Source organism: Diadema antillarum, unplaced genomic scaffold (genome assembly GCF_040938485.1).
Source record: "Diadema antillarum isolate AM-2024a unplaced genomic scaffold, OU_Dant_1.0 scf00000211, whole genome shotgun sequence".
Taxonomy (NCBI): domain Eukaryota; kingdom Metazoa; phylum Echinodermata; class Echinoidea; order Diadematoida; family Diadematidae; genus Diadema; species Diadema antillarum.
The window spans coordinates 420,395-440,617 of record NW_027271100.1 but is presented as its reverse complement, the minus strand read 5'-3'; the positions used below and the strand labels follow the sequence as shown (position 1 = coordinate 440,617).

General features: G+C 39.1%; 1 protein-coding gene across 1 annotated transcript; it reads right to left on the bottom strand.

Annotated features, from left to right (window-relative positions):
* Positions 1 to 1,341: 1,341 nt before the first annotated feature.
* LOC139724354 (nucleolar complex protein 3 homolog) lies at positions 1,342 to 20,140 on the bottom strand. The gene is made up of 18 exons (XM_071635506.1): positions 20,126 to 20,140; positions 17,272 to 17,495; positions 16,826 to 16,996; positions 15,848 to 16,095; positions 14,915 to 15,036; positions 11,789 to 11,950; positions 11,069 to 11,162; positions 10,347 to 10,561; positions 9,820 to 9,948; positions 9,083 to 9,211; positions 8,310 to 8,390; positions 7,732 to 7,905; positions 7,021 to 7,156; positions 6,139 to 6,320; positions 4,539 to 4,667; positions 3,996 to 4,093; positions 3,184 to 3,289; positions 1,342 to 2,543 (listed from the first exon to the last, which is right to left on the bottom strand). Exons 1-18 carry the CDS (start codon positions 20,138 to 20,140, stop codon positions 2,286 to 2,288), a joined length of 2,673 nt encoding a protein of 890 aa, XP_071491607.1. The 3' UTR covers positions 1,342 to 2,285.
* Positions 20,141 to 20,223: the final 83 nt, after the last annotated feature.

The following is a 20,223-nucleotide window of genomic DNA, read 5'->3' as shown; positions in this document are numbered from 1 at the left end:
AGTGATAATCTGCCCATTCTTGTTAATTCATGACATACAAATGATTGTTGATTTGTGTTGATTCATGATACCCTCAACATCACTTTTGCAGTGAAACGAATATCTAGAAACAATCCATATATTTTTAAATAATTTTTCTTCTACTTTTCTTCAGATCACTTGGATACGCCCACAAAAAAAACAAACAAAAACCCTTCCAAACCAAGATTCTGGTTGTGACCTCATCTGTCAATCATTGCTGAAGTATTGATATGTTTAACAAAAGACATTGGAATGAACTACTACTACAGAAATACCATGGGTGTATGCAAGGGGGGGTCGGGAGGGTCGTACGACCCCCCCCCCCCCCCCAAATTTTTTTTCAAAAGGTCCACTTTTTGTAAAAGACATTTTTGTTTTTCAAGGGCTTTTTACCCTATCTATATACAACAGGAAAAAAAAGTGACCCGGTGGTGTTCCAGCAAATTGTCAAAAACCTCATAAATTTCGTAACTTAGTTTTAATCTGCCATACCTTATTTCTAAGGCTTAGGCCTAAGCCGCACTGCCATGTTTACCGATTTTTCTGTCTCCCATCAGCAACTCATCGAACTGGTTGACTAGACTACACACTTACAGCTGGCCTACTATTACACGCGCCTTACCCTATGACAACCGCCGCGGCCTGCCAGCCGGGCAGCACAGCAACGCGCGGTTGCTTGCGCTCGCCTGCTCCTTACTTGCTTCTAGTTATAGGACACTGCAATTCAAAGAGGTTCTAGAATCTTTTCTTACTACATTCGGAGGCAAAGTTAGGCAGGATTGACTATCTCTGAAAGTATCGTCAACTCTGGAATACTAGTATTGAATGGTCCGCAAAACTTTTTACTATGTACTCAAGAAGGTGTAGCTAGTCAGCAACTTTTTTTAGGCCTAAATGCAGTTTTCAAGTTACCGATTCACAAACTTGTAAGTGACCAACACAGGTTTTATCACCAATTTTAACATAAATGGGGTTTTTAAGTATGCCTAAAAAGTCACTTTTGTATGCACCAAATGGCCCCATTTTAAGATATAAAATTCAAAAACTCCCTACCGTGGCACGGGGGGACACCCCCCTCCCACACCCTCCCCCCGCTCAGTCGCTCCGCTCCCTCGGCCTAGGTCGCATCGCTCCCTCGCAAAGATAAAGGTCCAAATATTGTGATTACGACCCCCCCAGAAAAAATCCTGGATACACCCCTGAATACACTCAATCAGGCACATTGTGTTCTTGTTGGTATCTTTATTTCAAAAGTATGCATCATAAATCTGCTCAAAATATCAATGTGTCACCAACAATCCATCAAAATATACATCTGTGTGAAAATCTCCTTTAACATATAAGTACAGTACAAGGAAACCTTGTTATTACAAGCTGTTTGGGACCAATGAAATGTCCTTGGCATATTGGGTATCTTGTGATATCAGGGCCAAAGACAAAAGAATATGACAGGATGGGACCTGCAAAATTACCTTGTTATATCTGACCTCATTTAAACGAAGTTCAACTGTACATGTTTTGAAAGTGGAGTAAACTCAATATTTAGAAAATGAATGTAACAAATTGTCATTTCATTACAACCAAGTTGTTTTTGTTTTGCCACAAAATTCAAAATTTTCTACTTCATTGTTCTTATAACCCTGATATAACAGAACTTTGATATAACAAGATGATTTCACAGGTGTGAAAGAGTCAATCTGTTGCTGTCCATGGAATATTAGCAGACTGTCCTCGAAATATGGAGTGTAAATTGAGGCTAAATTTACCATGTGTGCAAAGGAGGTGCAGTACTGGAGATGATCATTTCATTCTTTGCCAGAGACATAGGATAAGAAAGAAAAATATATATGAAAGGATTTTCCCTACTCCATTCAGATATTTATTAGTGTACTTGTGTGTTTATGTGTAGTGTACAGGTGAGGGAGGTGTTGCTCAAACACCATTATGCCTGTAAATCCCCAATTTATTACACCACATCAATGGCTTTGTTTTATCACATCATTTGCAATTTTTCCAACAAGTTTCTTACACTTCTTTGATAACCACATAAGTTATCAAGTGTTCACTCAAAGGTCTGAGGTGAAGTAATCCGGGTTGTTGAGGCACTTCTATGCAGTGACAAGCCCCATGAAATAATCATGGTGAAGTAATTACTGATCACTGAATATTTAGCTTGCTCATACAAACATTAGTTCTTATGGGCCTAGGGATGATTCTACCACTGGTCTCATCAAATGAAAGTCTCGTAACACCACTGACTGTCCTCAGCTTCCAGAAGAGAGCTGCTCTGATCTCCCTTTTCTTCTCCGAAAACTTGCTCTGTTTCCTTTCACTTCCATCTTTCGTTTCTTTCCCCTGCTTTCCACCAAGCACAACCCCTTCCTCTCTTCCGCATCTTGCAAACTGTTGCACCAAGCTGAGCTGAAGTCAACGTTCTCTGGAACCTGTCCCTCACACTGACTGACCAATGTGGTCATTTCTTCCTGTAGAAAGAGTTCTTCAGATATTCTCCCTTGTCTTGCCTGTAGAATGAAATGAAACCAGATCAAGAGAGGGATTCTTCTTACTTTTAACAGTGGAAGTAATTCCTAATCAAATTTGCCACTACTTGCAGGCCTTCACTTTGAGTTTGTGTTTGGACAGGTTGATTGATGAAATCTCTCAGTCATGGGAGTAGTAGTATAGTACATGTTCTGAACATCCTCTGAATATTACATAACAGTATTCAATTTTGAGTTGATGTACACTTGAAGGGAAAAATTCCCTGAAGAAAGACTTGCTTTGAGAGGAACTTTTCGAGACACAAAGATTTAAACATATGAGTAAAAGTATTGCTTATTGTTCTAATGGTTATTTTTATCAATTGCAAATTGAGTGATACTATGGAAAATGGACAACTATGGTTCTACTTTTATCTCCTGGTCAATATGTTTCTCTTATACCAAGTACCAATCCAGAGTTGAGCAATAGCTGCGTGCATAAAGTGCTGTGTAATTGCTCTTGATATTATAATCCTAGAAGGAATCCACTAAACACACAAAAAGTGAAAACATGACATCAAACTAGCAGTTACACATGTGACTGTTAACCATGCTGGTTTTGAGAGTTGAGTAGGAGAACTGAGTTTTATGCAGTTAACCATGATATAGATTACACCCTTACCCTTGCTTTCATGGCCTTTTTGCTGATGGTTGGTTGTTTTGGAGGCAGTGGAGGGTTGAACTTCATGCCGGAAGGGTTGTAAGACTTGACAATCTCCATGGGTGCCCTGTTCAAAGTTTCGACACAGAATGAGCTATGTTGAATACTGACATTTCAGACCCTAGTATTGGTGACATGCAGTCAACTTTTTATGAGTCGAAGTCCTCAGGACTGGAGAAAGTATGTTCAAGTCAAATGATATTTATCTATTGCAACTTCGACTCATACAGAGCTGACTGTACTTACAAAGACAATTTAAACTGGATGACACATGATTTAATCTTTTAACAATGCCACTCAATACTACTCAAACTAAATAAAACAAAAGTTTGAAGGTCCTGAAATAAGACAAAAATAACAATCCAGATGTGTCAATACCCATCTGCAGCCCTGTAGGTCTTACTCTTGGCGCAACTTCCCCCTAGAATATTAAGCCTATCCATTAGGTACACCCGCAAACAACGCTCTCTCTGGAGCAACTTTCTAGAGACTGATAAGCCCCAGGGTGATTGCTGAGATAGAAGCATCCCAATGTACCTCATATTATGTACAGACTAACAACATTAATCAGCCACCAAGGTGACGTCCTTCAAAGCTGTACCTGAACAAAGAAATGCCCAGAGGACATCCACTATCATGGCAGCATTTCATTTCCTGAAGTGACTTCACCTCAGAACTCGGCAAAGGAGACAACTTCGGGTTGGCTAAATGCCGTCATCAAGAAATACCAAAGTGCACAAAAGCTACATGACACAATCACAGTGTTTACTCACATCCTCACTAGCTCTGTCCTTGGAACAGCTGTGCCGCTTGATGGACAACCTTTAGCGAGGTAGGAGGCATACTGTCTCACCATCGGATGATAGTGGGTCTGTTGTCAAACCAAAGAAAAAACTCGCTTTAAGATATCTTTTATAAAGACGTTTTAATTGGTGTGACTTCAGTAGATTAAAGAATTGCAATGTTTCACAGAATTGTTTCAGATAACACCAACTAATTTTAAACATGAAATAAAATCCTACTTACACTGAGTATTACCAGTTTAATCAATAAATTGACAAGTACACAAGTACTTACAGTGAAAGAGGCTGAGAATAGCTTTTTGCAACTCAAGGTGATAAATGAATGGCAAAGTACCATTCATATCGGAGACATAATGTGTAATTAGCACACACCCTGTTTCTTGAGAAGAATTCATAGCAATGAAGAGTTTGTTTTTCAAAGAACAAGAAAAGAGCAAGCAGCAGGTACCCTTTATGCATCAACAACATTTTCTTACAATATTGTACTAAAAATTTTCTCCAATATTGGCATACCTGAAGGACGGGAAGCTCCCACAGAGCAGTGTTTTGGGCGTGGCAGTGTTCAGGGTCTCCCAGCTCTGGGGAGAACATCCCACTCCCCATACTCTCGTTGTCAAGGAGAACATCCGTCTTGGGGTACCACTGCAAAAAGAGGAATTTTTGAAATATAATTTTGGCTCTAAAACAGAGGATTAACTTGTCTAAAACGATACTGGAAAATGTTAACCTGTGCCCTTCATTCTAACATTTCTGGTACATAATATCCACACTACAATATCATTGTGTTGTAAAGATTTAGCAAAGGTGACCTTTAGATGCTAATTAAAAAAAAAAAAAATCAATGTGACATTTCTTTTTTATGAAAAAAAAAAATTCGGCCACAGTTTTGAGGCTTTCAGGGATGCCTAATTTGTAAGCAGCACTGCAGAATATTGATGGCTGAAAGCGCATATTGTTGGAGGAAAAATAGTAAATTTATCATACACAAGTGTGGCAATACAATTTGGTAAAAACACTATTTTCCATGAAACCTGAAGTATTTTTGGCAAAACACGGTACAAAATACTGCACATAAGTTTCAGTTGGCATCGCTGGGCCTTAACATCATCCTATTTGCCTGTGTCAGTGCAACCTACATCATGAAAATATTTGAAACTTTAAGATATTTCATGACATTCCAACTTCCTGTTTGTGTTTACTAAAGCCTGTGCAATACCTTAACCCTAATCAGGCTGGGGGGGGGGGGGGGGGGGGGGGGGGCGGAATCCGCCCCCCCCCCCTCGACGTTTCACGCAATATCTTGGCAGTGCGATAAGCTCCCGCCGCCATGTTTCATGACTTTTTTCTTTCAAGTATCGCGCAACTTTTGAGACCAAAATTGTTGCACCCGCGCGTATCGTTTTGAAGCGACGCCCGTTCGAAAAAATTGGTCAACACCAAAATTGCTCCAAAACGTGATTTTGTGTACAAATCCAATGCAAATTGTGTTTTTTCAATTAATTCACATAAAAATTCATATCTTGACTTAGAATGGATGAAATTAATTTATTTTAGCATAATAAAGCTTCGAAAAATGTCTGTGACAAATTTTGGCCAAAAAACAAACAAAAACAAAAGGTCGAAAAACAAAGAAATACATAAGAAATTCAAAAAACAATCAAATACATAAGAAATTAATTTCGATACAGATTTTTTTTTTTTCCTATGTCTCAGGAGAATGATACAAGAAACATTCTTAAAAAGAAATTAGCTTAATTAGAACATTAATAAGTGATTTAGAGCCCAATACTGATTTTATGCATAAATTACAATAATTAATTAATATAAAATATAAGAAAAATTTTTCGGAGGCAGCAACCATACATTTTGATAGTATACGTCGCGGGCGTCGCGTGTGCCGATTTTCGGCGCGATCACGCGTTCCATAGGCGAGATCTGAAGGGGGGCGGGCGGAATCCCCCCCCAGATATAGCATAGCCAAAAAAGCCCAGCCTGATTAGGGTTAAATGTTCATTTCACACTTCCACTATAAACATCATCTCTCTATCCATAGATGATCCCAACCCCCTAATATCCTCTACAGTCTCCCTATAAGATGCTTCATCCCACTCACCTTCATCAAGTTCCTAAGAGTAGCCAGGTAAGCGATGGCAGCGTTGGGAAGACCCAGGAGGGCTAGTGTGGCCAGCCTCTTGAGGAAACCTAGCACACGCTGTACGGTGACCTGCTTACGACGTTTGCTGATCATGACCTCTAGACACTCACACACCAACCCTGCATCCTCGCTGCTCACTCCTGGCAATGGACATAAATCAAACATGAGAATGCAGATACCTGGCATACATAATGGATCTTTTGGGATAATGACCCAGGCAGGTGGAGGTTCCTAATTGCCAAAAGCCATTCTTTTGCCATCGTTTAATCGATCATATGCTTATATAATTACATTTAGTAAATGTTGACTTCAGTTTCTATGTGGTATATAGAGATAACTTCACCTTCTTGTTTCATGCACGGTGCATGATAAATAGAAAAAAGTTTTATCTTTTAAGAATAAATCCTAATACCATAAAATGAATTGAACACTCTCCTCAGCAATGAATGTATCCATCTGCCTTTAAGTATCAATAAATTTAAATCTTTTCTCATGCACTTACAGGACACCTCTACATACAGCTGCTATGAAAATAGACAAGGACTTGAGAATGCTTCATTCATTGGTTTATACAGTCAAATCCTGAGTTTGTACTCTGTATAATGTGTACCATATTCAAGTACATATGTTTGTTTGTTCATTTTCCATCTAAGAATATGGCTGGATAGGCCATATTCAGCTACCCTAAGCTGGTCTTCCATGGGGTCCATGTATGAATGAAAAATTAGTCCCTTTACACAAGTTACAATATTCTCAGATATTAACCCATCAGCCATACTGAACACAGAAACATGAGGTGTTGTGAGAGTTAAGTTTCAGCCCAGTTATCCGGCAGCCTACCTGCATGAACCAGAGGTAGCGTGATGTACAGGTGAGCATAGAATTTGCTGGGGTCAATGTTCAGGACTTCCCCTTGCCCCGACAGAATGTGGAAAGCCGTCAGGGTGCAGTGTAGAGATTCCCTGTACTTCAGATCCTATGGTGGAGCAGGAAATGAGGGGTAAGGAAAACATTGTCTTCAATTTTGCAATAATGCAACATCTAAGGCATCATTTCTTTTTTAATAGAAGCACCAAATTATTCAGAGAATTTTTAAGGCTTGTGACAATGTGTTCATGGAAAAAAGGTCTGACTTCATAATTTTATTTCTTTTTATACACTTTATTTATCAATGTTATCACACAAGAGTACTAAACTGCTTCCACGAATATCAGCTCCATGTATAAAGAAGTCCACAGAATCCTTGTATGGTATCATCATACTTTGCAAAAGTTAGTGGTGAGCTAGAAGTGATGTTTCCAACAACCGCATATGATTCGAGTTGAACATTCTTTAAGAACCAAAGGAGAACTAACCTTTGGAGCTATAACATAAATTTTTAGCAGCAGCAGTTGTAGACGAAGTAGTAATAGCATGATCACCTAGCCTACAGACTCAAGTATTTCTTATTGCACTGAAATATGTTTCTGGTTTACTAATACATCAGACCTTTTCATTTCTATTGTATATTCAACGTTTCTTTCAACAAAGACATCTTAGAAATGTCCTCACCCCTTTCTCCACAAGGTTGTGGAGTACGTGTATGAGGTCATCAAAGAATTCCACATTAATGAGGTGCGCAAACTTTGCCAGTCCTTCCAGCACTGAGGGCAGCATCACAGAATGGCTGGCACGCTTCAGGATGCGGAAGTACGTGGCAAAGACGATCTGGACAATCTCTGTGTGCTGAGGTCGTGCAAAGAAAGCAAAAAGACAATAGTGTAATTTGCGTGCTCAGGGGCATGTTTTACAAAGCATTTATTATAGTTACTGCAAGTCACATTGATTCCTGTCACATCGATAACTGCAGGGCAAAGTTGTGAGCAGTTCAGTGTGTACTGTGGTAAGTACATTTGCTGCTAATTCATGGCAGCTCTACATAACATAGAATATGATATATTAAATGGGGCTAATTAAGGATATTGTTTAGAAGACATCTGCAACCATTTCAAGGCGCAGACAATGCAAAACATAAAGCTTCGAAAAATTATTATTTTGGTCATCACTATCTTATTTCATGACATGAAATTTCATGACCAAACATATGACACGCAAAAAAAAGAGAGAGCAAACGTTATTAAAATGCTCACCAATTTCAGCTTCTTATTCTTGTTTTCCTGTGCTTCTGTGGCCTGCAGTTCCTTGTTCAGCTTCTCCAGTCTCTTGTGATACTGTCGGAGAAACACAGCAAGACACTTTACACACTGCCAATTTCACCTTGTATACCTTGACTAAGTGTAAGCAAAGTTCAATGCAAAATTACTTGTATAGTGCTCTGACCAGTAACATTACAGATACGTCAAACCGAAATGACATAGCAATGGTGATTTTAATGTTGTCAGAATGTCACTGCCTGCAACAACCTATGAATCTCCTAAACAGCACTCAAAGTAGATACAACTTTTTCATTATAGCTGCTATTCCTCAGGAAATAACAAAAATGACTATTTGTGACATCTGAATCTTCCCATATGCAACACACTCACAATTGTATCTGTGTTAGCAATACAGAGCGTCTAATCATACACTTGTACTGCCCTTTCAAAATTACCACTGACACCGTGTAAAGCACAAACTAGTAACCTGCTATTAATACTGAAGAGTAAAGAGCTTAATCCAGAAGCCTGTCATAACCCTGCTAAAGACTGGTCCCGAGTATTGTCGGGCAGGTGTCTATGGGAATTGTGTTATAGCAAAATCAACTTGTCCTTACAATATTACTACTGATGGCTCTCAATGTAGGAAATAACATCAGACCACAATCAACAGATGAAGTAACTGTCTGCTTATGTAAGCATATCTGTAAAGAATATTAAACCTGTGGGCACACAATCAAAGCCACAGAACTAGCCAGCCCACTCACCCTCTTTTGGGAGCGGGAGAGACGTTTGAATTTCTCCTTCCTCTCCTCCAACATCTTCTTTCGGTTCTCCTCGGCGGTGTTCCCCGTCTTCACCTCCTTGATTCTCAGTGACAGGAAAGTCTTCAAGACCTGCAAAGCCACAACAAAGAGATAAAACACATGTGGAAATAAAGTCTTTGAAGAAGATAAGTTTGCGGTAAAACCCTCCCTTTTTCATTTACAGCATCATGCAAACTCTCAAATAAAGTCTTTGTTGTCCAACATCCAGTGATGGTAAAGTATAGAAGCTCCAAGCAGATGTCATTGAGGGTATCAAATGTACTCACAATGTTTATAGCTAAGTGTCTAAAATAGACTCAACTAATAGCACTAAACTCATTATAGTCGGTCTGACAACTTCTGTTGTTGTTGGTGTAATTTGCATGGTGAAATCATCAGTAGAATCCTCTGCCATCCTCCAGCAAAATGTACTTTGCCTGTCAGACCACCTGTTACACACTTAACCCTGAATAGTTTTCTGATAAAATAATCTCTATGACCCCCTATGACTTTCTGGTAATTTCTGTGTTTTCCCAAAACTTTTCAGGGTTGGAAACATATTTTCAAACTTCAATAAATTTTCAAGTTTTCTGCAATTGCAGACACCTTTTTGCACACTCTCCATCAGTTACATTAAAGGGTACAGTAAATGAAACAAACTGTGGCTTTTTTTGTTAAACATCTAAATATGGGCTAACCTCTGGTGATATCTGGTAACCATGGTTTCTGGCGATGCGGCTGATGTAGCGGACAGCATCCAGGGATGCCTCCCCAGTGGAGTCTCCCTTGAACAGCTTCTTCATGGTTTGGCAGCACTCCGTGGAGATCTGTCAAAAAAGTGACGCAACATGTTGACAGATTGACTGAATAGCTTATGATGGTTCACTCATAAATGTATATGATATATAAATGATTGTTCCATGTGGAAACCATTTGTATGTACAGTGCACTCCTGTTATCACTAAAATGGTTACAATGAATTTCCTGTTAAAAATGAGGTAAAAATTCAGGTCACAACATAATCCGCTCTATGTTTTTTATTGTTTATTTGTTTGGTTATAACAAAATTTCGATATAGCGAAACAAAACTGCCGGTCGCGAGGACTTTGTTATCATGGGAGTTCACTGTACATGTATTTTGTGAATAAATCAAATCAAATCAAATCAAATCAAATCAAATCAAACTCATTATAAGCCTTGTTACCATGACAACCCCATACATCACCTTCTCATGTCTGCTGGTCATCCTACTGGCCACCACTGAGATGATGTTGGTCCTGTAGTTGAAGTGAGGCAGTGCGTTGAGTAAGGTGCAGAGACATCGCGTAGCCACCTCCGCCAGACTCAGCTTAGCCGCCTCTGGGAGGACCAGTCTCGGCTTTGCCCTTGCCGCCTCCTTTTCACTGTCTTTCTTCAATTGCTTCTTGGTCTTGTGAACCTCTGCGGATGATAAATTGATTTGAAATGAAATGTACAGACCATGACTCTTACTGGTAACCCCTATGATTCCCTTCTTAACCTTCTAGATTACTCCTTCAACACTAATGCAGCAAACAGCGTTCAAAAGTATCATCATATGGCTTTATGCATTACTACTCTCACATTCTTACTGTCCAAATACTTTCTAATTTTGTTCAATTAATTTAATAGTTAATAATTTGCTCTCCTAGAAATGAGTACTACTTATGAGCAATGAAAAAGCCTAGTAATATCTAAGCAATATCAACAAGCCTATCAACATAAAAGGCCAATTGAAGTGATTTATTTTAAACTTCTTTAGGGATATAAAAAATGACATTTCCTTTCTGTTAATCCGAGGTCACTAAAACGTCAGAGATTCGTGTCAGCCAGGCACATCATGTCTTTGAATGAAGAAAGAGCTAAAGGTAAAACATTCTAGTGTCTCCCGCAAGGCATACCAACATTTTCATAAACATCACTTCATACCTGTAATTGTCCTTTCCAAGAATTCCAGGAAAAACTTGTAGTTTTTTAGCAAACCTTCCTCAAAATCTCTCCTGAGTTTTGCTTCTTTGCTGAGCTGGAAGAATAAAAATCAACATAATACAAGATAAAATGCACTGGTATGCTTTGGATCTTAAATGATAGCACAAAACATGATGATACTGTATATGATACTTTATACTTATTTAGACTGAAAAAAATTTCTGATTGACTAGTTGAGTAAAAATGGAATTATATGATGTGCAATTTTATCTCTATACAGGTGGTTACCTTTATGGGGAAATTTGATTTGATAAATTTTAGAAAATTATCTTTTGCAGAAAATCTAATCAAATTGCCAAAAAAGAAAAAGAAAATCTGTTTGGTACTATCTCATCTCTTATTGCTAACTGTAATAAATATATTACCATCTTCTTGGGTCTTTCACTCTACTTGATTAACCCAGACATAAAAATATCTCCAAAAAGATTTCCGTAACAAAATGATTTCACCTCTCTTTCTACTGTTGTTGGGCATCCCCCCCGTCCCCCCCCCCCCCCGATCCTCTTAAAAAGAAAGAATGCTGGGAGATATCTATATATATCTTCTCTTCCAAGAATATTCACCACTGAACAAGCAGTATGTGGCATATCCCTTCCATTTATATGGTGACATACAAAGAAGCTTGCAGCTTATCATCAATACGACTGATGCATGATTTACCTGGGTGGTTTTGGCTTTCTCTCCCCACTCCCTGACCCTATAGCCCGGTGTGACGTCCTTGAACACCTCCACCAGAGACAGCATCACCAGCTTCCGTGTGGTCACTACAATGTCCGGCTCTTGGACATCCAGCATGGCTCGGAGGTCCTTCAGTCTGTTCACCTGAGAGAGTGAAAGGAACAGGATATCAAAGGATCTTTGAAGAAGGTTGTGTAATTCCAGGTCCTGGTTATGATGTCACTGTTGTATTCAGTGTCATCTACAGTCCTGAATATTGCTTACTTGAAGTATTTGTATATGAACAATCACTAGATTTACAAACAGGAACAAGGAAAAGTAGAAATTACGCGCTGCGTAATATATGTCCCTGCCGGAAGTAGCATTTTGTAGCAAAATGTACAATATAGGTAAAAAGATCAAGGTCAAAGGTCAAAGAAGTCAAAGGTCAAAATTCTGTGTAGAAGTTTTGAAGCCCTCACCTAGTGCCATCACTTAAAGCAAACGGAATTGAAATCGGGTTACAAATGGCGAAGGAGTAGCATTTTGTAGCAAAATGTACAATATAGGTCAAAAATCAAGGTCAAAGGTCAAAGAAGTCAAAGGTCAAAATTCTGTGTAGAAGTTTTGAAGCCCTCACCTAGTGCCATCACATAAAGCAAACGGAATCGAAATCGGGTTAGAAATGGCGAAGGAGTAGCATTTTGTAGCCAATGTACAATATAGGTCAAAAATCAAGGTCAAAGGTCAAAGAAGTCAAAGGTCAAAATTCTGTGTAGAAGTTTTCAAGCCCTCACCTAGTGCCATCACATAAAGCAAACGGAATCAAAATCGGGTTAGAAATGGCGAAGGAGTAGCATTTTGAAGCAAAATGTACAATATAGGTCAAAGGTCAAGGTCTAAGGTCACAACTGAAATTCTGTATACAAGTTTCAAAGCTCCCATGTAGTGCTATCATATAAAGCAAACAGAATCAAAATCGGGTTAGAAATGGCGAAGGAGTAGCATTTTGAAGCAAATGTACAATATAGGTCAAAGGTCAAGGTCAAAGGTCACAACTGAAATTCTGTGTAGCAGTTTCAAAGCTTCCATGTAGTGCTATCATATAAAGCAAACATAATCAAAATTGGCTCATAAATGACAGAGAAGTAGCAAATTGAACATTTTGATCACACAGACGGACGGACGGACGGACGGACAGACACACACACGTACGGAGCCCGTTTCATAGTCCCCTGCTCAAACTCGTTCGGCGGGGACAAAAAAAGATACTATTACAAATTACACAGTATATACACAATGATTAATTGACACAAAGGTGCAAATTCTGTCTACAAAGTATATACACTAAAAATGTCATATCAACACCAAGTTATATGAATCCTGCATTAGAAACACCAAGTCAAGTTGCATTCAAAGGCTGCAAAATATGAGCCAATTAGAATACAGCACTTTATGACACTTCCCTGTCATTGCACTAAGGTTTATTATCTAAGAAGAATTTATCCTTTGAAGGAATTATTAATGCAAATTGGTGAGAATCTGTGTAAACTTGATCAATGACAGAAAAAACTAGAAATGTCGCTATGGCGACTGGTATGCCTCCGCCATAATGCATGATTCTCCTAATAGGTCTAGATAGTCCATGTGGACAATGTGTGATTACATTTTCACAAAACTGGCAAAATATTGAAATGACAAGTTTGTCAGAAATGTGTTGAATGTTCACCTTCCTTGAACTTGGTTTAATTGGATGAATAGGAGAGCATGTATTTGGGGATTTAAGGACTTTAACTTGACTTTGACCCATTCATACATTTATGCATTGAGTAATTTTCATGGTACCGGTATGGAGAAAAAGTGCAATTTCTGTACTGAATAGTAAATTGTTACCATGTTCATCTGGCCTTAGACCCTAAAATTCATAAGATAATCACTTTCAGGTAGAACATGCATAGATATGCAGTAGGTTTCACGATAAATTGAGCCACTTCCGAGATATGGAGGAAAAAGTTAGTTCAGCACTTTCACTTGATCTTTGACCTTTTGACCTTTGAGGCAATAAAAAAAGAAAAAGAAAAAAAAACTCTCCAGAGAATTTCTATTAGGTTACACATGCATACACCAAGTGTAAAAAAAAAATACTAATCCTGCTGGCATTGCATGAACATGAGGGAAATAGTAAAATTTTGAAGTGTTGCACTTGACCTTTGACCCCTGACCTTTGACCCCATGAACCCTACATTCTCTAGATAATCACTGCCAGTCAGTACATGTATATATACTATGTTCCATGAAGATACCTTGAACAATTTTCCAATTTACAGAGAAAAAAAAGAAGTTTTAATACTTTTACTCGACCTTTTGACCTTTGACCTTTGACCTCATGACCCAAACTTTCACCAGAGAATCTAAATTGGGTAATACATGTATACACTAAGTTTCAAGAAAATATCTTCAGGCATTGCATAGATATGGTGGAAATAGTGAAATTTTATGTATTTGACCTTGACCTTTTGACCTTTGACCTTGAGCACGTGCACCCAAAAGTTGATAGGCACAACTTCACCCCCTAATACACATACATGCCAAGTTTCATCAGGATACCTCAACAGCTTTTGATAGTTACCTTGTCCACAAAATTCATTACGGACGGACGGAAAGACGGACGGACGGACGGAAGGACGGACGGACGGACGGAAGGACGGACGGACGGACGGACAACCCGAAAACATAATGCCTCCGGCACCACTTCGTGGCGGAGGCATAAAAATGACCTATTACAGTGGACTTCCGTTATAACGAAGTCCTCTGGACTGGCAGTTTTCTTTCGTTTTATCGAAATTTCATTATAACCAAACAAATAAACAATAAAAAACATAAAGCTGATGATTTTGCAACCTGGATTTTCATTTTGTTGTTTCAACCGCAATTTCATTATAACCATGTTTGTTATAACAGGAGTGCACTGTATCACATCATCATTCCCTTTCACATGGTATATTACCAGTTTTCCAAAGTTGTATCTCTGGACACATAACTATTCATCACAAATTAACTTCTTTTGATGGTCAGTTCTACTCCAAGGCACAAGTGAAACAAAGGAAAGGAGTTAAAGAGTATACTCACATTTTTCTCAGGGTCTTCCACCACCGAGCTGGCAAGCATCGCTATTCTCTGCTTCTTCTGCACAATTTTCTCCTGCCGCTGAGCAAAGAGTTGTATGGTGCTGATGGCTTGCAGTGCAGGTTCTTGATCTGTTTGGAAGTTAATATAAGTGAAATGAATTTCAAACAACACTTCCACCAAACTCAATAAAAATGACACAACAAAGATGTTACCCATCTGACAGAATAACAAAATTTAGACTTCTGAACTCAATATCTTGTACTTACACATTACAGTGCACTCCCGTCATAGCGAACACAGTCATAACGAAGTATAAAATTCAGGCCGCAACATGATTCACTCTATGTATTTTTATTGTTTATTTGTTCTGTTATAACAAAATGTTGATATAATGAAAGAAAACTGCCAATCCCGAGGACTTCGTTATAATGGGAGTCCACTGTATACCCAGCAGAGGAATTCATTCTCTGTTTCACAAACGTGAAAATAACCAGAGAATGTGAGATAGATCAATAGATAGATAGATAGATAGATAGACAGATAGATAGATAGATAGATAGATAGATAGAGGGAAAGAAAGATACAGTGGACTCCCGTTATAACGAAGTCCTCGGGACCGGCAGTTTTCTTTCGTAATAACGAAATTTCGTTATAACCGAATGAATAAACAATAAAAATACATAGAGTTGATAATGTTGCGGCCCTAAATTTTATTTCGTTGTAACCGGAATTTCGTTGTAACCGTGTTCGTTATAACGGGAGTGCACTGTAAATAGACAGATAGATAGATGGATAGATAGATAGATAGATAGATAGATAGAGAATAGAGAAGGAAAGAAAGAGAGAGAAAGAGATAGAAAGGAGAGAGAAAAGAGAGAGAAGCATACAATGAGTGTAGAGGTTGACAGGGATTTCCAGTTCAACCACTCTCACCAATCTTGTCCTCATCCAATTCCGTCTTCTGCTCAGGATCCTCTGCCTCCTCCTCTTTCTCCTCCTCCTGTTGGATCCACCGGTACTCTAAGCCCCCGGCATGTTTGATGGGGAGCAGAGCCTTCATGTTTGATGCTGATTGCTGGCCAGTGTGAGATGGAGTGAGGCGGGGTCGCTCTTCAAACGATGCCAGCTTGTTCTCCTTCTCATGCTTCTTGGCCTTCCGAGATTTGGTTGGGTCATTCGTGCTACAGTTTGGATACAAACGATGTTACTGCATACAATCTTTCTTTCATAAAATTTCATTTTCACTCCATAGAACTGAAGCTCATGGCACTATTATATCATACTGCTAGTCATCAGTAACATTCACATTCTGCCTAGTTGGGTACGGTATATATCTGTTTGTTGGTATATGCCTGGGTAGAGAGGGTTTTATGGATAAAATAGCTTGCACAAGCAAGATTGAAAACCTGGACTTCTAGTACACATGCACTGAATAATCTATAACATATTCAACTGAAACATTCTGGCCACTACTCTACATTTCTCATGTAAAAAGTATTAATTAATCAAGGGTATCCAGACTTTTGTCAACCAGTAGTGGTTATGACATTTTATAAACCTTCTTATATCTGGGACAAGTCTAAAGTTAGAACAAACTCCACTGTATGTAGAACATGGTTACACACATATTAAAGTATGTATCTTCACTGAATACCTTCCTACGAAGCATTTATTTATCATTAATCAGTGCAACCTATTTGTATCTTCAGGAGTAACTTTATGAATATTCATCCTCAAAATTACTTCTCAACTGATTGTGACCATCAATTATTTCAACAATTCACATGTCATACCATGTTATTGTTGAGTAATGGTATTCAAAAAGGGAGGATATCATTGTATAAACTACAAATTGATAGTGAATTCAAATGATGCCAATAGTGATCAAAGTGTTAACAACAATTTCAATACCTCTCTTCCAAATTGGCAAGAAATCCCGAGCTGCCTGCCATGGACTTAATATACTCCAGATCCTCCTCTTCCATATCCTCATCAATCACACTCTCCTCTTCCTCCTCATGCCCTTTGACCTCCTCGTCCTCTTCCTCATCCTCCTCTGGGGTCCTTTGTTGATAATTAATTCTGTATTGTCAGGATTCAAAGAGGAGCACAGTATCATAGAAATGCATGTCATGTGCAAATATAGACATATGAAAGAATGAGTGATAACAATGAAAGATTTAAGCCCACTTAAAGTAACATTTGTGAGGTATAAAGCATTGTAAATAATTGGTGTGAGATGCTGCCAAAGACACAGGAATCAGGGATACAAAACAACAACAATAACAACGACAAATGGTGAGGTGATAACTAACTTTTCAACACCAGTACTCAAAAATTGAAGCTCAGATTCTTACCTCTTGTTTTGGAAGTAGCCGGCTTTTTGAGCTGCAGCAAAGGCAAACATTGCCTTTTTGGGTTTGCTATTTTGCTTCTCATTCCTGCTAAATCCTCCAGCCTTCACCTTTGTTGCAATGGATGACTTGATCTGACTTTTTCTCTCCTTCAGTCTCTTGTTGGTGCCGATGTTGGCTCTCTTGATGTTGCTGAGTCGCTTCCCCTTCCCAGCAGCAAATTTTGCCTTGATTGTGATGAATGGGCAAAAGATGAGATAGACATGGCAGGAAGATTGGCACCATTTAAAGCTACTTGAGTGGAATTCCAAATTTAAGTGACAGTCTACATTCAGCTTCACATTCACTAGTACAAGTCCTCCAGATATCTAGTATTACAGTTGAACCTCTGTTATCTGGCCTCCCTTTATCCGGATCTCTCTATTGTACGGACGCAATCTCGCCGTGATTTTTTTTTTTTATAATTACGGGAGGAAAGGGGGATTCCCCAACTCCTTGAGAACTCCTACACAAACACACATGAATTACATATTACTTCCAACATGATTAACATACATCACATCAAATTTCCTTCCAAATTGCTTACCTTCAGATATTTCAACATCCCCAAACATCCCCAAATGTAACAATGAAAAGGTTGCAGTATACACATTACTACATGTGGTACTACAATGGGCTACATCAGTACATGTGTATGTATTAATGTACATGTATAAAGCATTGAGTCTCCCGTATCCGGCCAAATCCCTTATCCGGATGAGCCCCGGTCCCGATTTGTCCGGATAAGAGAGGTTCAACTGTATCATGATGAGAACTACAACAACACACCATATATCCATGCATCAAGGAAAAAACAAAGAGAAAAAGACAAAGCTTATTTTAAATAGAGTTTCTGAGTAAAACTGAAACTTGAGCTGTGTGAATGCCACGGCCATGGGTAAGTTGCAATAAATGTGCAAGGCCTAGAACTTCCAAACTGCATACAGGTGAAATGACACGAACATTCCAACAAAGGTTTACATTCCAACCGATGCCTGCATCCCAAAGGAAAATAGATCTCAAAATTAATACGACTCACTATAGTAGGCCCTACAATAGTAGTAGGCCTACTGCCTGGATTAGAGGGGCCTAGCTAGTGCGGTGTTTCACTGTTATGTTACGTGTTGTACTAACTTAACTATACACAGCCCTGTCGCTATACATATACACTGTGTCTGGTCGGGCTATAGCCCGACCGCACAGCGTCAGACAGTCAAAGCCTCGTCATCAAAGTGGGGAACCACAACACAACTACAAAACTTACATCAATTTATATATTACTTATAGACATTTGTACGTTACTCTCGTAAAGTGCATGTTTGTATTACAGAAGGTACTAAGTCCATAGAGAGCCCTAACAATAATCCATTGAACAAAAAAATGGCACTTTCTAGCGCAATCCCTGACCATCGGGGTCCATCGTTGCAGAATTCAAAATGGTGCGTTGACCACTCAGCAAATTATGCGTGCCCGTGCGTGGCTGGAACTGAAGTGCAGCGATCTATTGCATGATTGCGCTCTTTGGTAGCTACTAGCAGCACGGTCGACAGCATGACCTTTTAAAAGTGCATTCAGATTGCATGAACTCCCGATACTACAGTATTCAAAATGGCCTGGCGTGAAAGACGATGTACCGTTCACACATGCTATATTATCATCATTTTCGGTAAGATGTAAAATGTGTATGTCATTGTCAATATTGATAGCATAAATATGAAGTCTCATTAATGAAGATTTACATTAGATGAGTTTGAGGTGACAAAAAATGTGACCCGCTACAACAAAAGGATCCTTAAGTCGCTGACGGGTGAGCCGAGAAAATCGAGTTTGAAGTCAGATCACCAAAATCTGTCAAAACGTTTGGATTTCTGTTTTCAACATAATTTTGTAGTCTAATACATGTATCTTCTATCATCTGCCGAAATTTCGAAGCTAAATGATCTAAGGAAAGGCCTGAAATCAGCATTTTTCTGGGCCATGATTGGCTCGCCCGTCAGCGACTTTAGGATCCTTTTGTTGTAGCGGGTCACAAATGATCTTAAGTATCAAAACTCAAAATGATTGCAATGCGATCGCTGAGCTCTCTTTGTGTTGTGGGTCGTGATGGTACAGCCCCGTCGCTATTTATACAGCAACTGGGTTGTGTATAGTTCGTTAGTCGGGCTAGTGTAGATATGAAGGGCCTATGGCCATGGCCTATAGCTCTAGAAATAAATAGACATAGTGAAGAATTGTAAATTAACAATATTAGAATCCTACTGTTTCATGATAAATTCTATGTCTGCTTTTTGGCGACTGCAGTAACTGCCTGGGCGGGGCCTAGGGAGGACCAGAAATGGAATGTCAAGGCAGAATCAAACTATTCTCAACATATTCTGTAGCAGTCTTGCAATGAATTCCACCTCAAATTTAAAGTTGTTTTAACACTCAACAGCTAACCAGTTAAAGATCAGTAGCGCTTCTCTCGCACCACACCTGACCTCGCGCCAATCCATCCCATGAGTGGAGAATAAATAAATAAATAAAAAATAAACACCTGACCTCGCGCCAGCTAGTAGACTAGTACGATCTCGCCTCCCTTCCTGCGGCCGGGACCGGCCGGCTAGCTCGCCACCCATCGCACCGCTGAACTGAAAGGCCCTTAGCAGTTATTTTCCACGGCCAAAATAATGTCTTCTTGCTTTGATTTATGTCAAACTATTTGATATACGTTCCTATGACATGTATTCGTATTTAGAGTGTGATCACATTATACGATCCTGATTGGCAGAGCTACAAATAAAAATTCCACCTGCTCAAGTCGCACGTGTTGACTTACCCTGGGTCTCGCCATCTTGACTAGCGCCAGCTACGGATGGATACGATCAACAGATCCTATAAAACGCTTACCGTGTTTTGCAAAATGCTTAATTTATT